Raw genomic sequence first — 21,478 nt, 5'->3', positions numbered from 1 at the left:
ACTTAAGCCCTATCCCATAACTCAAGCCCACATTTTTATAAGCCCAAACTTAACCCTACACTTTTTACTCTATAAATACCCCATGAATCCCCAAAAATTTCCCACACAAAAAGATTAGTCTTATTTCTTCTCTCCTTTGTTTTATTAATTTGTGTAATTATAACTATTGATCTATGGGTTTTGATTTTATTGTTAGAAATTAATTTAACTAGTATCAAATTTTATTTTGATGATTGAACTTTATAATTTTCAGATTTTGTAAATTTTATAACCTAGGGTTTTTAATTATTGAAAATCATGATTTTAGGGTTTTTATGAATAATTGATTTAGGGCTTTTATAGTAACGATGTTTTGAAATTTTGGTGATTATAACTACTTATTAGTTTAACTTAATTCCAGATTTATTTTAAACACGCAAATTCATGTTTTAATAACTAGATTTCCGTTCGTTAATATTAATCTCGTTTTAATCCCGATCAGGTTCAAAACTCCTCCGATTTTGATAAAAAACAAAGTAGTGTTTTTCGAGTGAAAACAACGTTTTAAGAAAGACTCACTACCTTTGGTAGTGAGCACTACCCTCTCGTGGCCAAATTCAGCCTTTAAATACGATTTACGAGCAGTTTTTGATTTTTAACGAAGTATTTTTTTATGGAAATTTCACCATATACCACTGAGTTTAAGCATAATTCACCGTATACCACCAAAAACTTTCTAATACACCATATACCACTCAGTTATTGTATATTAACACAAAATGCCCTTTTTGCTAACTGCCGTTAGTCTGCCGTTTGGGGGACTTTACTAATTCACCATATACCGTTAATTTATAAGTAATTTCACCATAGACCATGTAGTTTAAGGTTAATTCACAGTATACCACTTTTTTAAAACGGTAACTTTTTTTGAAAAAAATTAGCCGTTGCACATTGATAACGACTACTTTGTCTATATAAAAGCTGGGCGTGAGGGATTCATGTTTCAGGTCACTCTTCTAAACACATTTGCAAAGATGTCCACACACTCGAAATCATCGTCGTCCGGTTTTGTAAGAGTGCCTAACAAAGCGTGTTCTTGTGGTAGGAAGTTTGCAATACGGAGTTCTGAATCGGCAAAAAATCCGCAACGGTTGTACTATAAGTGTGATGTGTGTGACATATTTAGATGGTGCAAGGGCAATGTCGAGCAAAATGTCCAATCGGGTTATGAAAATCAAAGTAGGGGAGGGATAGACACCCAATACTATGGAGATGAGAGGTTGTTGAAGCAAGAGTTGAAGGACCTCAAGCGAAGAGTAGTAAGGCAGCAAAAGATAGTTGATCTAGCAATAAAAATAGGAGTACTTATGTTTTTGTTAATTGTATTTGTAGCCTTGAAATGATTAATGTAAACAAAGTGCATTAGTTATATGTAGCCTTGAAATTATTATTGTAATCAAAGTTCATTATCATTCCAAAAATTATGGCCACATAATTGTGCATTAACACTTAAGGTCAAATAGTAATCCCTAAAAAACAACCAAGTACTTAACAGTTTGTTGAGCAAAATACCAGAAACTTAACAAAAAATTTTAAAAATTATCCTCAAACAAAGTTGACACATCATGCATGGCAGCTTCAAGGTTGCTGACTGTCAGCCTTTCTCTTCCTCCCCCTTCCTTTGGCTTGCTGTGAAGAGGTTGCTGCATCTTGTGCCTTTTTTGCTGCTTCCTTCCTTGCCTTACAGGTTAAGGCATTGTGTCCCAATTCCTTGCAAACACTGCATTTGTTGTTCTTGTGCCTCTTTCCTTTCCTTGCTTCATGAGGGGCTCTTCTTCTCTGCTTAGCTGGTCTGCCTGCAGTTCTTTTGACAGTTGGTGGTAAAATTTCAGGTACATCAAATGCAGGCCAATGAGTAGGATCAGCCATAGGGTGGATATGGTCTCCATAAGTCATCTTATACGCAGCCCCCTTGTAGTATGGTGACACAAAATCTGTTGGCTGTAGTCTCTGGCTGTAGATGACCCTAAGACCATGCCTGCATGGTATCCCTGATCCCTGCCATTTCCCACACCCACATGTCATAGTCTGAAGTGTGACAGGGAACTTGACATGGTCATCCCTGACTTCAAACTCTCTCCCACTAGCTGTTGTTACATGACACAACCTTGACTCTTCACTTCTTGTCTCCAAAACCTCTTTAGCATGTTCTGTCAGCTCATTAGGGTCCATGTCAATTGCTTTGTCAAACCTGGAACCCATTCTTTTCATGCACCAATTCCTGACAGCTGGTTTAGTTTTTGAAAAAAAAAAACAAAAAAAAAAAAACAAATACAGCACAAACAAATTCACAGATATCAGAACAAGAAATAAAGTACCAACTGAACTCATGAAATAAAGTGTTAGTTAATATCTTCCAGTAAAGTGAACACAGGCATGTCTCTGTTGTCCTTTGTAACTGAGTTGAATGACTCAACAAAGTTTGTTGTGTTATGATCACAACAAACAACTCTGTCAAACTTGTGCCTAGTCCACTGCTCTTCAATATTTGTCAGGTACTCAAATGCTGCTGCATCATACTTCTTTATCTTTGACATTGCTTTGTCATATACATACTCATTATAGGCATTGGCTGCAATCCAAAATAGCTCATGGAACTCTGTCCCACTCCATCCAGCAGTCTTGCAATTTAAGTACAGATGCTGACAGCAGACTCTCCTTGTTGCCCTTGGGAACACTTCAAAAAGGGCTGGTTCAACACCCTTCAGGGAAGATTAAACACTTGGTTAGTGGTCATTCACATAAGAGAAGCAAAGTTGAATTACAAAAAAAAGCAAGACACTAACCCTCATCCTGTCACTTATAAAAGTCCAATCTTCCTTCTGGCAACCATTCTGGGCAAATAAGTGTCTTAGGTTTGTGAAGAAATAAGACCAGCTGTCTATGCTCTCTGTATCCACCAATCCATAAGCTATTACAAAAATTTCATTGTTACCATCAATGCCTACTGCAGTGAGCATAATTCCTTTGTAATACCCACTTAGATGTGCACCATCTATCCCTATAATGGGTCTGCAACCACTCAAGAACCCTTTCACCTGAGCTGCAAAAGAGAAGAAACATGCCTTGAATTTGGTACCATTAACCCCATTGTCAGTCCATGTGATCAGAGCATATGAGCCAGGATTTGTGGCTTTAATAATCTCTGCATATTTTGGTAAAATTGCATAAGACTCTGCAAAACCACCATGAATTTGCTCCCTGGCTAAACACTTCACTTTATAAAACAATCTGAGCTTCACTTGGATCCTAAACCTTTCCAGGCACATTCTTTGTAATGATTCAACTGGAGTCTCTGGGTTTGCCTCTAAGTCTTGCCTCAACTGTCTACAGAGCCATGCTGAAGAGACCATGGGGTTCTCTTCCAGCATCCCACAAGTTCTATGTTCACCTTCTAGCTTCTTAATATCCCAGCTCACCTTATCAACAAGAACTGCTGCATGAATCCTCCAATTGCAGTCACTGATCAGACACCTAGCTGTATATCTGTAATTATCAGCATAGTCAACTGACACTGTAAAGCCTTCTTGTATGCAAAAATCTCTGAATACCTCATGAAATTGTGTTTTGTTTTCAAAGATTAACCAAGGTTCCAGCTGAATTGACCCAAATGGTAAGTTAGCCCAAACCTTGCCATTTCTGTACATCTTGTCCAGAGCATGAGATCCATCTAGGTAATCTTCAAATGTCTTCTCTGGTATGTTATCAGCTAGGTCATCCTCTTCCACAATGTAGTCATCATCAAGGTTCAAGTCCATCTCCATATCACCCTCATCTTCAGAAAATTCATAGTCATCATCATCACTATCATCAAATGGCCATGGATCAGACTCACTGTCAGTTTCTTGAACATGCATAGGTTTTTTGCTCCTAGTATTGATTTCCCTCCCTCCTCTTTTGTTTTTCCCAACCTCAACACCATACTTCTTTGCTGTGCTTCTAGGCACCCTCCATTCAGCTGGTTTAACCCTTGTTTGTTCTTTAGGCTTTGCTGCAGAACTAGAAGCACCCCTAGTTTGGGTTGGTTGCCTTGATGCAGCTGTATTTGGTTGAGGTGGTGGTGGGGGTGGTGGTGGTGGGGATGGGGGTGGTGTAGGTTGCCTGGGTGGGGGTGGTGGTGTAGGTTTCCTGGGTGGGGGTGGTGGTGTAGGTTGCCTGGGTGGGGGGGAAGCATGGTGTGTTGGTGTTGTTGGTGGAGAAGGGTGCTCTTGAGAAACATTTGGTGGAGATGGAGGCTGAGTTGGTTGAGTAGATTGTGAAGGTTGGGTTTTTTTCTTCCTTGGATTTACTTTTTTCCTTCTAGGATTTTTTTTGGGTGGTGATGGTGTCTTACTTTTTTCATTTGAGGGTTGACATGGTTCATTTTGTGAAGGTTGAGGCTGAGAATCTCCTGGAAATGACTCATCAGCTGCTGTAGTGTGGAATACCCTCACATATTCAAGCACATCATCTTCTGCATTCACAACAGGGACCTCTACAGCAACAATATATGGTACTTGAGCATTAAGCTCCTCCTCAACTTCTTCAGCCTCTGCATTTTTCCTTCTCTCTTCCTCCTTCTGCCTAATTTGGTCAGCCCTATTCTTCACAGTTCTAGCCCAACTAGCTTTTGCAGACTGAAAGACAACCAATGGGTTTTGTGTCTCTTCTATGAACACTTCAATTTCATCCTTCCCTTCATTCCACTCCCACATTTTCAACATTGCCCCATCATCCACTAACTCCAGCTTACGATTAGTTCTAGATTTACTCACAAACAAAGTGAAGTACTTAGGGAGGAAAACATTCTGCTTCACTGAATCCTCAAACATATACTCAAATAACTCCATCAAATTTGTCTTATCAGTATCATCTACCCTAACATCAAAAGTACCACCTGGCGAACGAACTAACAGCCAAAGTGCACTCATCCTATTCATGAATAATACACAACAAAAATTAACAACACACACCAACACATCATACTTAACAACAAACTTACTTATAAATCGCATGTAACACATCATTCCCACATAATAACATAACAACCACACTCACATAATCAATGTCGAACAAACCCTAACCCTAACTCAATTTCGCAATAAACAGAAAAATCAGGCCTCGAAAAACAAATTGAAAAGGATAATTTTACCTTCAGAAAGCTTGATCGAGCCCAGGTGCGAATTACGACCGAAATTCAGTCAAGAACAACTTCCTCTCTCTCAAACTTCACCAAGTTCGTTCTTTTTCCAATCACAAGCCCCAAATTGAAAACATACTGGCAACGTCGACCTTGGATCGATGAAAGTTTGAAGCTTTTTGATTGATTTTGGGGTTCGATTTTAATGGAGAAGAACAGAGAGAAGCTTCAATGGAAAGGGGAAATGGGGGGTCAATTTTTTCAAACTAGAAAAATTATGTTTGGGGGAATCAACCCTATCAATGGCGCCAGTTAGATGTATAAGGGCATAATGGTAAAGTCCCCCAAACGGCAGACTAACGGCAGTTAGCAAAAAGGACATTTTGTGTTAATATACAGTAACTGAGTGGTATATGGTGTATTAGAAAGTTTTTGGTGGTATACGGTGAATTATGCTTAAACTCAGTGGTATATGGTGAAATTTCCGTTTTTTTTTTTATGCTTTAAATTTTATCTTTGAGTTTAAAAGGGGTAAGAGATAATTTAATGTTCCTATGAATAATTTAAGTATAAAGATGTATTTTGATGAAGTTTTAAAGGATTTTTGATTAGTTTAAAATGTTGGAATTGTATTTAAAGTAGTATAATTGTGATTTTTAATAAAAGGGTGTGATTATCCATTAAAAAGGAGTTTAATTAGGGGTTTTTAAATAATTTTCAGATTATTATAAGTTATTTAAAGTGAGTTTAAGTTGCTGGAAATTGTGTATACAAGGGTAATTAATATAGTATTATTGTCCCTTTATGTAGGAGACTTGGTTCGGGAATTATTGTAGTGTAATCGGCTACTTTAAGGGCTTATTTGAGGTACGTTCGCGTACTTAGCATATTTTGATGATGTAGAATCATGCTAGGTTTAATTTCAATCAATTACAAGTAGTATCATGCTAAGGGTTATGTATAGAATCGTGAATTATTGGTGTCGGTGATTGAATTGTGAAGCATGAATTATTTGTGATGGTTTATGGATTGGAAAATTATATTTTGGCATGATTATATGGACTACATATTTATTTATGGCATGATAGAGAGCATGTTTAATTAAACTAATTGTTTAATTATGTTTGGAATATTGAAAAGAAATTTTATTATGGTTCATATAATTTTTATTGATGATTTAAGCATGAGAAAGGAGCTATATAAGTGTCTATGTACACAAGGAATAAATTGTATGTTGATGCCTTTGTGCACTTAAGGTGTTTTAATACCGAGGTATAGGATTGTTGGCGCTTTATGCGTTTAAGGTGTCTTCGACACTGAGGTAGAATTAAAAAGGGTTCAACATTAAATATTATGTGGACACTAATTATTCAAGAATTAAATTGGTATATTTGTTTGATTGAATAATTATTGTTGATTGACTTATTATGCCTTGAGAGTCATCACCAAGTCTAATAATATGTAAATAATGTAAAGTGAAAGAGATTACGCACCAAAACTCTTGGAACGTATATACCTTGAGTATGAACATATGGGGGGGGAGTTATGTGACTTTATATTTGATCATAACTTCTAACGGAGTACAGGACGCTGTATATTCCTTTTTATTATTATGCGCTGGAATTCCGCCACCTATGTGTGGCACAGGTTTGTTGCTGGCACGGTTAGCTCCCGTGTCAGTTAACCCCAATTTATTGGGATAGGATTAGTTGGAAACCCGTTCGATGCGTAATCAACGCTAAATGAATTATTTAGTGTCTAGTTAAAGTGTCTTGTTGATTGTTGTGTGTGCTTGTAAACAGGTGCATTGAGGTAAGTGTGTGTTAATAGGTGAAAGCATGTTAGTGTGTTTAATTACGCTTATGTACTCAGCTTTGTTGATTGTGTGTGTTTGTGTGTTTGGCCATGTCTTTATCTTGGCCCTATGATGACCCATTTTTAATGGAGAGTAGTGGAGACAAGTAGAGATAAGTTTTTTAGGTATTGAGGCATATTCATGATGGGGCACGAGTGAAGAGCGAATCATGCTAGTTTATATTAGTTACAATGTGTTTCTCCTTTAATTATTTATGCTAATATTTATATGTGGAGCTAATATCAAGTTTGGAATTGATTTGGTTTTTAATAAGGGCCTTTAATGGTTCCAAGTTGTAGGTCGATTTTCATTTTACTTCGCTCATTTTGGTTTTAACTTTACTTTCATTTGGTTTGCTTTTCAAGTTGGTTTGTTTTGGAAAGGTTTTTAAAATTAGTCTTCCGCTGTGTATCTTTGATAGTTGTCTTAGCTGTTTTTACGGTGCTGGTAATGTCTTAAATATTCCTAAAACGTATTTTTAAAAGAGTAAAGTGTGTATTTAAAGGAAAGAAATTTCTAAAGTGTTACAGAACGACACGTATAGAATCTCAAACATCCATTAATGCCCGCTTGGACGACCGTTTTCGTAGGATACACGAAAACAGTGGATGCGTGCTTTATGGTCCTACCGACCCTATTTTATATTCAGGTGATTTCCGTGGTCTCTCCCCCCCCCCCCCCCCTTCATGACATTTGGACTACGGAGTTTTGGTTGGATGCGCCTTCCGAATTTTCGGCGGTTTTTCATCCTTGGGAGTATGAAAGTTCTGCAAATGAAGTTTTGGGATATCATTTAGGAATTAATTACTCCATTAAGGCAATAATAAAGGTTCCTAATCTTAAAGCTAGGTAAACTCCACGTATCAATCGTGAAGATAGATATAAGAATGAATGGTGGCATATGGATGGGTGGGATCCTCCTTGGACATGTGAGGATCAACTTGCTGGAGGAAATCACACTACAAAAGGTAGACCTTGGCGGCATTTTTTGTCCTCTTCTGCAAATAAAGTGGGACAACCTTATCATGGAATGAATTTAGATAACTCACATATGTTAATTCATGATAATCAAAATCAGTTAAGCCCAACTTCTCCACTTGGAGATTTAAACTCTAGTTTTTATCTCTTCACATATTAACCCATCCAATGATATTTATTTTAATGAATTAGGCTAACCCAATAATGGGAACATTTCGAACCAACACTAGGAAGGTGATGACTCGTTTAGTAGTCCTTTGCTTAACGATCCATTTGTAGTTTGTAAAAACATGGAGAGCTTGGGGAATGGGGATATGGGTCCAAGTCCTTCTATTAGCTCATCTTTTCACATGAAGGCTACTAGTTAATTAAACTCTTCACAATTGGGCCTTAAACTGGGTGACATGGAGTATTTAGATGCTATTTCTGACAACTTGGGTAATATTGGGCATTTTTCTTGTCAATTCTCTCAATTGGATCATATTTTAGCTATAGGCCTAGAGAATTCATTATCCAAATCAACCACTTTTTCTGATGTAGTACTGATGGACTGGTTGCCAGTTCATTCGGCTTCTTCACCCGCTTCAGATAATGTTAGTGGTAAGGAAAATAGTAATTCTGGTAATTTGGTGAACCCTCTACAGTCGGGGAATTCTGGTCATGGTGGTGGTAAGGGTAAAAGATCATTGAACCTCAATGTAATTAAGATTTATGATACGTTAAGGTGGTGGGTTAAGGTAATTTGTCCTTGTAAAAGGTCTGCATCAGTGGAGAAGTTTTCATAGTCACGGTTAGGTAATGAAGGTAATATATCTCGCTCCTTTGCAGTGTCTTAACCCTTTTAAAAAACGTAAAGGGTCTTCCCATCACCATCATTTGGGCAGTGGTTTAGGTTTATTTTCTGAGGGCTCGGTGGCTCCTCAATCTGGGTGACCAAGGTTTCCATGAATGTGGCATCTTGGAACTGTAGGGGTCTTGGAGCAGCGGACCCCCCTAAGGTTCTGTATATTGCCTCTTTAATCCGCTCGTATGGTATTGATATTATGTTTTTAATTGAAACCTTATCTATTGTTATTGTTGTTGTACAAAAGTTGTCCTCTTTAGATTTTAGTGGGTTTTGTGGTATGGATGCTAATAGGCTTAGTGGGGGTTTAGTTGTTTTTTGGTTTGCACCCCTTAAGGCAGTTCCTATTTCAGTTTCACCTAATGTCATCTTTTGTGAAATCCATGTTCCTGGTCAAGTATTAAAAAATGTAGTTTTTATATACGGATCGCCTCACATTTCTGTCGAAGTACTGTTTGGGATGAGATTTCTACTATTCTTAAGACAGTTGACAATGTCGTTCTAATAGGAGACTTTAACCAAGTTGAATACTTGACAGACAAAGTTGGTGGGTCTTTTAATATTTCTGGCCGTTAGGACTTTGTGAATTGGAAATTAAATGAGGAATTAGTGGATGTTCCGTTTTCGGGGCCTACTTATACTTGAACTAATGGCCAATTAGAAAACCCGATTTTCGAGCGTCTTGACAAGGCTTATGCTTCTAGAAAATGGTTAGAGTATTTTCCTGAGACCGAGCTTATCCATCAACCTATTGTATTCTCTTATCATGGGGTGATTATTTTACGTGATAGTCCAGTTACTCCAAATAGGAAGCGTCCTTGTAGGATTGAGAATTGGTGTTTGCTATTTCAGGAAGTTTCCTTGCTTATTGGGACCTATACTAATTCTCAGGGGTCTAAGATGTTTTCGGTTTGTCGTCAATTGGATTATATTCTCCGTTTGCTATTGGCTTGGTGTGTTGCTAATAAGAAATCGTGGGGTATAGGCTGGAGAAAGATAGAGACTTCCATTTGCTCTTTATCTAGTAATTTGGCTACTGAGTTAGATTGTTTGAGATTTATTTCAGCAAGGAAGGAGGTTTTAGATCAAGCCCAAGTTGAATTTCTATATTGGAAACAGCGAGCTAAGGTTAAATGGGATGCATTGGGTGAGGCTCCGACTCGGTTTTTATTTGCTTTGGTGCAGGTTCGTAAACAACGCAACAAGATAATCAGCTTGAAAGATGGTTTGGGCAATTGGGTTTCGGATCCGGCTGGGATTTGGCAGATGTTTATTGATCATTTCTCAAAACTTTACCAATGTTATGCCCCGTCCACTAGAATTCCGGTCCAAGACTGGGAAGATTTACAGATTCCCACACTTTCTTCCTCTGCTTGCCAAGAGCTTATGTTACCATTTTCAGATATGGATATCAAAGATTCTATGTTCCATATTGGTGATGACAAATCTCCAGGTCCCGATGGGTATGCTGCAGCTTTGTTTAAGACCAATTGGTCAGTGGTTGGTGCCTCGGTGACGGAGGCCATTTAGTTCTTCTTTGCCCATGGTTATTGTAGGGAATAGTTTCAAGCCTTTAAAATCCCACTAGCTTGAACCCCACTGTGATCATACACTAAAGTACGGTGGCGTCCAAAAAGGAAGAAGATAGAGCAAAAGAGTCGCCAACAAGTTTTTAAGGAACTTGTAAACCGTTCACGAGGTGAAGGCTACACCCCTTAACGATCCAAGAGATCGTCAACTCCATAAGGTCATGAACCAAATAAGGGTTCGGGGATGATGGTACAAATCCAACCTAAAAGAGATTGAACCTGCCCTAATAATAGGCCTCTACTTTATTCTGATCGTATTCATGTGCGTTTTTTTACTAACATGCAATCAATAGGATTAACCCTAAACCTGTTTAATCTATGTTGGTTGAATTTAATGCACAAATAAACTATTATTGGCGATCACTTGAATTATAATCACAATTAACCCTAAACAAAATTATTAATTATCTTATTAAGCGTGGTTGCAAATACAAATTCCCTTTAACATGCATAAAAAGGTGTGATCAAGCAATAAAGAATATAATATCAAGCAACATAATAAATAATCAACATCATTAATAACAATAATATCAATCATAATCATAAATTATCATGATCATGTTAAAGCATAGCAAGATCCTAGGCATGATACGAACAAGATTAATAACAAACCCTAGCATCTCACTAAGCAATAAAAATCAAATCTTTAGCCCTAACATGATACTAACAATCATAAATATTAGGAAGAGAATAGGAAGCATCATAACAATCATATTTAATATTAAAAATACCCTAGACATGATACTAGGAATATCATAATAACAATCTAAACATGATATCTACATCATAAATCAATTAATCAATAAAATCCCTTAAAGTACTTACTTGGATGCCTCGTACCTCTTTCTAATTACAAAATACACACGTTAGTAACTTCAAGGAAAATAATAATCAAAACAATTAAATTAAATAATTGAAATAGAGATTTAGGACCAAACCCTCAGAAATTAAAACCTTTCACGTCTAGGGCGAAGGCAACTTCGAATATGGCTAGGTGTTTTTTGATCTTGTGAATGCGGAATTTTGTATGAAAACCAAAGTTTAGAAAAAGAAAGAGAATAATCAAGAAAATCTTGATGAGAGTTGGTGATTGAAAAAGGGGAGATATGACCTCTATTTATAGGAAAAAAAAGAGAGTCAAAGAATTAAGAAAAGAATCCAAATTCGAATCGAAATAAAACTCGTAGACAGCAGTTTTTGTGGATTTTGTTTTTATCATATCTTTTGATCCAGAAGTCCAAATAAGGCATATAATATGTTGTTGGAAAGATCGTGAAGTCTACTTTCTAACCCAATTAGAATCAGATTAAAATATTTTTTAGATAAAAATATATGAACGAAATAGTGAGACGGTGTCAGTTTTGGATAGAGTTTGATATCTTATTCATATCTTTTTCGTTATAGCTCGGAATTATTATTATAATATATCATTGGAAAGATAATTTCAAGATCTATCCAACCATATAAAATTTGGATAAAACATATGAGGCACGAAAATAATATCTGACTGTATTTGAACATGTTTAAATCCGAATAGAATTAGGACTTTAAAAAAGGAAAGTTTTATAAAAAAAAGGAAAGTTTATATTTAAATCAAATTCCTTAATCATATCTTTTCAAAAATGGATAATTAAGATATTTTAGAAACTTATAGAAGATTCTAATCAATCCTAATTAGTTTAGGAATAGGATTAAACCTTTGGACCCTCCTCATGATCATTGGGTCGTAGGTAAAATCCGGTTTGGGCCCAGTTTAGTATTTTGGCCATAACTTCCTCGATATTCATCGGAATTGGGCTTATAATATATCGTTGGAAAGGTCTTTTCAAACTCCATCCAACTACACTACTATTGGACCCATATCATGGACCAAACTAAACTGGAATGGACGTTTTCATAAAATAGAGTGGGTTTTCGAAAACAGAAAGAAAGAATTTTAACAAAAACTAACCGCAACACTAGACTTTTCACACTTTCACCTCATTCGATTATGGTTCGATGTGAAATGTATTCATCACTGGGTTTGGTTTTGGGGAGACACAAATGGGTGTCTACAAAAGCCCCCACTTTGACTGAGTTTGGAGAAACGCATGTTTCGAAAACGAAAGTCAAAGTAGCAATAGGGCCGGAGAATGATTCAGAACGTTCTGCGATCCTAAATCAATCTTGTAACGCAGATACCTTTAAAACTAGCGTTAGTTAAACAGATAAAAGTGTTAAGAAACGCGTATCTTGCACCGTCGAGCACACGTCTCTGAAAGTAACCGATTGTTGTTGTACTGTTGTTTTGATGACCTCCTGCAAGCTAGAGAATGTCATCCCGCTTGAAAACTGCTACGCCTGTAACTGCTTCCAAATTAGAAGATTGCTTTTCTTGAAACTATCCTCTCCGTAATGATAATATTCCACATCCTAGGGAACATCATCGAAGATTATTTCTCTTGAAACAATCCTCATCCGCATTGATAACATTCCACGTCCAAGGGAATACTATCGAAGATTGCTTCTCTTGAAACAATCCTCAGTTGTTTGTGACAACTCTCCATAATCCAGGGAACGCCACCTTGCTGTTTCGATATTCACTCGTCTCTGAACAAAGAGCTTCTTTTTGATATGACTCTAATTTCCGCTATGATAGTCTTCGAAAAGATCACTGCTTCTTAATGTTTTCTATGCCAGTACGTCGGTACTTTGCTGCTTGTGAACCAGTATGTCGGTGCTTTTGATGTGATGACAATCCTCTTTTCTTTGGGAATAGTTGCCAACACAACTTTTGTATGATGTATGACAATCCGATTTAGGGAAAGTTGTCAATGCCACATAACAATCCATCCTTGGAAATGTTGTCACGATGAAGCGACAATCCGTATCTCGGAAAATTTGCCAAAATCCAATTTTTGGAAAAAGTTGCCAATGCTTCGTAACAATCTTTCATAAGAACTTTGCTACGATCGACAATCCACATCTTGGAATATAACTCTTGAGAGCAATCCACCTTGGAAATTTGCCAACGCTGTGCGACAATCCTTTTGGGAAAATATTGCCACTATTGACAATCCGCGTCTTGGAACATTTGCAAAAAAGAGTCGACCGACAATCCACTTCGGAAAAATTTTCCACTTATGGAAATGAATGACAATCCACGTTGAGGAACTTTTGCCGAAATTTATGATGAGTAGGGACCTACAACAATCCTTTGGGAAATTTTGCTATAGGGAACTGGGTGTATGACAATCCAATTTCTGAAAACTTGCCAGCGATGACAATCCGAACATGGAAAAAATTGCCAAATAGAGAAGGAGCACGACAATCCACGCTTGGAAACTTTGCCAGAGATGACAATCCGATCTTGGAAAAATTGTCGTTGAAGAAGATGCACGACAATCCATTTTTGGAAATATTGTCAGTTGGGGATGACAATCCAATTTTTAGAAAACTTTGTCGTTTAATAAGAATGCGCGACAATCCATATTTGGAAATATTGTCGTTTAAGTGCTTGCTTTTGAACCGATTGTAATGAGCCAGTGTTTTAGGCGCTTAAGCTAAGTGAGACAATTTTTTGTCAGGTCAATCACTTACTACGATTGTAATCGAGCCGACTACTAATCATGTCAAATTTCTTATAGGGGCTAACTAGTGTACCAAGGAACCCGAAATTGCTGCATGAAGTCGAAATCACCTTTCTGAGAGGCTTCGAGCTCTGTTGTTGTTGAGATATCTCTGGCGCCAAGAATTGGAGTAGGGTCCTCCCTATTTTGCAGCACTTGTATTTATTTTGACTATAGAACTTTGCCAAACTCTTTAATTATCTTAGGGTTGACCTAAGTTTTAGCATTGCTTGACTCATTGACTTAACACGACTCAAGGCATAAACTTGACTCGATGTGATTGACTGACTTGAGGTTGACTCGACTCAAAGTGAAATGACATGTGTGACTCAAATCAAAGTGATATGACATGACATGACTCAATTTGTACATGACTCGTGTGTGCATTGTAATGTGATCGTGCGACTCGAAAATGTCAAAAAAGCAAAAATTTTCCGTCATTTTGTGGAGGGTACCGACTTTCTCCCGAAAAAGAAAGACGCGAAAAAGAATCGAAAGTGAAGTTTGAAGATGCATGTTGAATGAGCTTAGTCAAATGTTGTTTGATACTATCTCTCAAGGTTCAAGGATTAATTCATCCTAGGCTATCTCAACTGTTGACTCCATGATGAAAGCATTTGGATAACTTAGGCACGGAGGCTAAGCACTTCATACTTCGTGATGCAATGACAATTATGAGTGATGAGCGATAAGGCATGCTTAAATGTTGTGTTAAGATTTCATGACAAAGGGTTCCTAAGGGAAACACTATTTGGTCATGTGTCTGTGTGGTGTGTGAAAGTGACACTAAAGCTAGGCCGCAAGAGCTAAGTGTGTGGAAAGATATTATTTATTAAAAGAGTCAAATGGTGGTGACTCTTAGGCTAGGTAATCTAATGATGTAGGGATCAAGCCCCCAAGTCAAGCTCTAAGTGAAAAGGGATGAGCATTGGAGATCCCTTGATATGATCATGGTGTAAGTGTGTGAATGTGAATATGAATGCATGTTTATTACGGTCGCACCTCGATGTGAGGTTGCCTACGTATCCGTTAGGAATCAGGCCGAACGTAGCTCTAGCCAAACCTCGCACAAGTGTGTATACCTCAAAAAGGTCTTTTTAAGGGTTGTAACGTGTTTAGGCTAAAGGTTTAAAGAAAAAGGGGATAAAGGCTCAAGACCCTAGATAAGCCCCAAAGGTGTGCAACCTTGCTTTTGAATATTTGTATTTTCATGCTTGAGTTTTTCTACTCTTCTTTTTTTTAGCTCTTTCTTTTGCTTTAGAATTTATTTTATTTTAATAAGTGTGGGCAATCCTGATCATGCGGTCTATCACTCACTTGGCATTCATGTTTCTCAGGTACGGTACCGAGCACTCGATAAAAGACGCAATCTGAGACGTGTTCTTATCGAAGATACTTTCATATCAAAGACATTGGAACACTTACCCTTTTGTACACTTGTTTTCGTTTTTTTTATTATTGCTTATTTTTTTGCTATTGCTTTCTTTTGAATTTGCTCAAGCTTTCTTTAGAATTGCATAAGTTGCACACTATCCCATCCCAAGGTTAGGTAAATGTAGGTTGAAAAAAGAAGGGTCTATCGTTAGACGAGGCTCAAAGTGGTTTATGAAGAAAGGATTGTATAATTGAAGGGAGAAAGGAGATATGATGTGGCTACAAGGGGTGCCTCAAATCATTGGTATACCTTGTGTTTAGCTCAACATGGATTTTATTTTTTTTTTGATGCAATGCAATGTGATGATCATGTGCAAGGAAATAGATGCTCATTTTATTAGAAGAAAATAAAGAATCTACAAAGTTAATCTAAGGAAAGGAAAAGGTGCCTATGCTAGACTTATTGGGGAAAGGAAAAAAATGAAAAAGAAATAGAAAAAGAGGTCACGAAATCTTGTCGTTGCAGCTCGCCTCTTGTCTTGTCTCATTTGCTTCATCATCACCCAGTCTTCTCGCTAGCTAGAGGCAATGGGACCTTGTTTGCTTCTATGAGGTCTTGAATGAGATTTTGAAACCTGTAGCATTCATCAGTGGTATGACCATTTCCTCGATGGTACTTGCAATAGGAATTTGGATTCCATCTCGAAGATCGATTTTCTGGTGTTGGATCCTTGGTAGGGCCAATAGGTTTGATTAATCCTCTATCATAGAGACGATCGAAAGCAGCATCGTAAGTCATTCCAATGGGTGTGAACTCTTGCCTGGGTTTCCTTTTAGATCCTTGATTATCCATGGCTAAGACATCATCATGGTCAAAGGTACTAACATTATTACTAGAGTGGGCGTTTTCGGAAGAAGAAGGATTTTCGCTCTTCTTTCCTTTCCAGCCACCGTGGTTGCTATTGTTAGTAGCTTTTTGCTTTGCGAGGTCATCTTCGATCTCGATACCTATGTCATAGACGGCCTTGAAAGTATTCAAGTTGTGTTGATATTTTAAGTGCTTTGAATACTTTTCTTGGAGATTCTTGATAAACATCCTCACGGATTCTTTTTCAGAGGGGACCTCAATCATCTTGGCGGAAGTTTCCCTCCACTTATTAAAGAAAGAAGTAAAGCCTTCATTCTCTTTTTGTCTTAGCATCTCAAGTTATCTATGGTCGGTTTCAACTTGGATATTGCACTTGTACCTATCAACGAAAGCGTTCACTATTGATTCCCAGGTAGAGGTTTTCTCCTTGTCAAGGGAGAAGAACCATTGTTGACAAACGGTTTCAAGAGATAGTGGGAACAGAGAGGGGAAAACCTTCTTATCGATACCCTTAATGCTCATTATAGTTTCAAAAGCTCTTAGATGGAAGTAAGGGTTATCTGTTGCCTTGAATTTAGGGATGTCAGTGGCGTTGAACTTATGCGGAAGAAGTTCCTTGTCCAGCAAGACCCCTTGTGAACTCATGCCTAGAAATTTATAGTCACTAGATAGCTTGCTTAGACTCTCTTGCATGAGGTTCATCTGTTGTTGCTTCACGGGATAATCAACCTTGAGGGTGAGTAGCTTCAGTGTTTCAGTCATGGTAACCAGTTGGTTCCTAAGCTCATTGACTTCTTCTTGAGTTGCCATTATCTTCTTAGCCTTTCTCTTTTGACGAATCGATTTATCAAAAAGTAAGACTTGAACAAAGGTGTTGTCCTTGATTAATCGCCCTTCTCTCCTCGACCAAGTACTGTGGGAAAGGAATTTGGGGATACTTATTATTAATTATTTGACTCGAGCTTTATTCGATATGCAATGGATGAAGGAAGTGAAGAAAAATTGGAATAGAATGTGAAAAAAGATTTAGGTGAAGGGATATGAAGAATTAGGAATAGAATGTACCCCCAACTCAAATGACGGAAAAGACCGACTTATGCATGAACCTAAGACATGGCCATGGTGATGTATACTCAAAGTGTGTGCTAAGACTAGTGAGTGTAGGTGACATGTTAAGACTCGGGTCATGACCATGTGGCTAGACTATGTGATCAAGACTCGATTAATGACTTGACAAGGTGTTATTAACAGCGAAAATTAACCGAATTAATTAGCAAACTGGTTAATTAGACCCTAGGTGATGACTCGGTAAATAATCCGAACTGTCGGCCAAGCGACAAGACTGGCGTCACACTATGGTGGTTGGCGCCAGACAATTTAGTTAATGTCTGGCGCTACACACTATAATGTGGCGCTACAACTCAGACTTTGGCGCCAATATTGGAGCTTCGGTCTGGGACTATTTTCGGTATTATTAGTCAACTGGGGTATGCCTAAAGTTGTACTAGGTCAATTCCGATTAAAAAAAAACTTTATTGACTCAAATTAATTGATTAATTAATTAATTAATTAGGCAAAGTTCTTTAAGTCATTAATTTTGGTCTCAACACAAATCAACAAACGATTAAGAGGAACATAGAATATATATGCACAACAAATAATGCACAATTAGTCAAGTAGGCACAATATGATGCAATGAGTTTGCAACCTAACCATGTCTCTAGTTCTCTAAAGTTTGAGATATGGTTTAGTCAATAGGGTCCATGGTTAATTGTCCGGATGCACCGCGTAGAAGCCTAACCGTGAAGGGTTAACGCGTGTGGATAGGACACCGCGAGTTTTTAGGAAAAAACTCACTTCCATGGTTTGGTGAATTCAACATCTCATATGTACCCTTTGTTGTCAGGAGCGTTCAATCGGGTAGATAGAGCATGAATTCCCAGAGGGTTATGTCCATATGTAGAACACATATGGGTTTCAGAAAAGTGAGAAAAAATTCAATCAGGAAGCAGGATCGAGCAAGCAATACGAAAAACCGGTCGAAATTAGAACGCATATTTCTGGCTCGGTATTGGGGGAAATTGGCGCCAGCAAACAGAGACTGGCGCCAAATTTTAACTGTAGCGCGCCAATACTGGCGTCTGGCGCTACGGCTAAAAGTGTGGCGCCAAGCTCTAGCCCCTGACGCTACTTCCCACATGCCTCAGCAGCTTTCTGTGCTCGATAAAATCATCCAGTTTTGCGCGGTGTTATTTCAGTCCTAGTTGTGAAAGACATTTCTCAAATTTCCAACGTGTAAAATCCTATGTTTTTTACTCATTACGGATGGTCTTTCCAATGAGAACCTTTTTATGCATATGACAATAATGTTAATCAAAATTACGCACATGAAATACTTAGAACTTTTCGAGTCTCATCCACTCATTTTAAATCATTGCTGAAACAAATTCAGGAATTAAAAGAGAAATCCTCCCCAGCGGAGTCGCCAAAAACTGTAGGGAATAGTTTCAAGCCTTTAAAATCCCACTAGCTTGAACCCCACTGTGATCATACACTAAAGTACGGTGGCGTCCAAAAAGGAAGAAGATAGAGCAAAAGAATCGCCAACAAGTTTTTAAGGAACTTGTAAACCGTTCACGAGGTGAAGGTTACACCCCTTAACGATCCAAGAGATCGTCAACTCCATAAGGTCATGAACCAAATAAGGGTTCGGGGATGATGGTACAAATCCAACCTAAAAGAGATTGAACCTGCCCTAATAATAGGCCTCTACTTTATTCTGATCGTATTCATGTGCGCTTTTTGACTAACATGCAATCAATAGGATTAACCCTAAACCTGTTTAATCTATGTTGGTTGAATTTAATGCACAAATAAACTATTATTGGCGATCACTTGAATTATAATCACAATTAACCCTAAACAAGATTATTAATTATCTTATAAAGCGTGGTTGCAAATACAAATTCCCTTTAACATGCATAAAAAGGTGTAATCAAGCAATAAAGAATATAATATCAAGCAACATAATAAATAATCAATATCATTAATAACAATAATATCAATCATAATCATAAATTATCATGATCATGTTAAAGCATAGCAAGATCCTAGGCATGATACGAACAAGATTAATAACAAACCCTAGCATCTCACTAAGCAATAAAAATCAAATCTTTAGCCCTAACATGATACTAACAATCATAAATATTAGGAAGAGAATAGGAAGCATCATAACAATCATATTTAATATTAAAAATACCCTAGACATGATACTAGGAATATCATAATAACAATCTAAACATGATATCTACATCATAAATCAATTAATCAATAAAATCCCTTAAAGTACTTACTTGGATGCCTCGTACCTCTTTCTAATTACAAAATACACACACTAGTAACTTCAAGGAAAATAATAATCAAAACAATTAAATTAAATAATTGAAATAGAGATATGGGACCAAACCCTCAGAAATTAAAACCTTTCACGTCTAGGGCGAAGGCAACTTCGAATATGGCTAGGTGTTTTTTGATCTTATGAATGCGGAATTTTGTATGAAAACCAAAGTTTAGAAAAAGAAAGTGAATAATCAAGAAAATCTTGATGAGAGTTGGTGATTGAAAAAGGGGAGATATGACCTCTATTTATAGGAAAAAAAGAGAGTCAAAGAATTAAGAAAAGAATCCAAATTCGAATCGAAATAAAACTCGCAGTTTTTGTGGATTTTGTTTTTATCATATCTTTTGATCCAGAAGTCCAAATAAGGCATATAATATGTTGTTGGAAATATCTTGAAGTCTACTTTCTTACACAATTAAAATCAGATTAAAATATTTTGTAGATAAAAAGATATGAACGAAATAGTGAGACGGTGTCATTTTTGGATAGAGTTTGATATCTTATTCATATCTTTTTCGTTATAGCTCGGAATTATTATTATAATATATCATTGGAAAGATGATTTCAAGATCTATCCAACCATATAAAATTTGGATAAAAAATATGAGGCACGAAAATAATATCTGACTGTATTTGAACATGTTTAAATCCGAATAGAATTAGGACTTTAAAAAAGGAAAGTTTTATAAAAAAAGGAAAGTTTATATTTAAATCAAATTCCTTAATCTTATCTTTTCAAAAAAGGATAATTAAGATATTTTAGAAACTTATAAAAGATTCTAATCAATCCTAATTAGTTTAGGAATAGGATTAAACCTTTGGACCCTCCTCATGATCATTGGGTCGTAGGTAAAATCCGGTTTGGGCCTAGTTTAGTATTTTGGCCATAACTTCCTCGATATTCATCGGAATTGGGCTTATAATTTATCGTTGGAAAGGTCTTTTCAAACCCCATCCAACTAAACTACTATTGGACCCATATCATGGACCAAACTAAACTGGAATGGACGTTTTCATAAAAATAGAGTGGGTTTTCGAAAACAGAAAGAAAGAATTTTAACAAAAACTAACCGCAACACTAGACTTTTCACACTTTCACCTCATTTGATTATGGTTCGACGTGAAATGTATTCATCACTGGGTTTGGTTTTGGGGAGACACAAATGGGTGTCTACAGTTATCTTCTTAAGGAATGGAATCGCACCTTTTTTATTTTACTGCCTAAGGTGGACTACGCAGAGGAGCCTTCTTATTTCCGTCCTATTGGTCTTTGCAATGTCCTTTATAAATGTATTTCTAAGTGTTTAACGAATCGCCTTCGGAGATTTTTTCCATCTTTGATTTCAGGATGTCAGAGTGCCTTTGTTCCTAATAGGTTAATGTCAAATAATAGTCTGCTTGCTCATGAGCTTCTTTCCTATATGAATTCCTCGACTTCTAAACTTTTCTTAGAGGCCCTTAAGTTGGATATGAATAAGGCTTATGATAGGTTTAATTGGGATTTCTTGTGGCAAGTTTTAAGAGCTTTCGGTTTCCCTCCATACTGGGTTCATATAATTCAGCAGTGTGTTACAACGATTTCCTACTAGGTTTTGGTTAATGGTTGTCCGTCTAAGACTTTATTTCCTCGATGTGGGCTTAGGCAGGGGGACCCTCTTTCCCCGTATCTTTTTGTTCTTTGCATGGAGATTTTTTCTTTAATGATTAGTCGTGCTGAGGCTTCTGGGTTAGTTCGAGGACTTCAGATTTCCCGTAAGGCCCCGCCCGTTTCCCATCTCTTCTTTGCTGATGATGCCTTGCT

The 21,478-nt window shown here is 37.2% G+C and overlaps 1 protein-coding gene across 1 annotated transcript; it reads right to left on the bottom strand.

Moving 5' to 3' along the window:
- Nucleotides 1-1,617: 1,617 nt before the first annotated feature.
- Nucleotides 1,618-2,241, bottom strand: LOC110732026. The gene has a single exon (XM_021911937.1). It carries the CDS (start codon nucleotides 2,239-2,241, stop codon nucleotides 1,618-1,620), a length of 624 nt encoding a protein of 207 aa, XP_021767629.1.
- Between the last annotated feature and the right edge of the window lie 19,237 nt (nucleotides 2,242-21,478).

Source organism: Chenopodium quinoa, unplaced genomic scaffold (assembly GCF_001683475.1).
Source record: "Chenopodium quinoa cultivar QQ74 unplaced genomic scaffold, ASM168347v1, whole genome shotgun sequence".
Lineage (NCBI taxonomy): Eukaryota > Viridiplantae > Streptophyta > Magnoliopsida > Caryophyllales > Amaranthaceae > Chenopodium > Chenopodium quinoa.
Note: the sequence above shows the minus strand (reverse complement) of the source record. Positions and strands in the feature narration are given on the sequence as shown.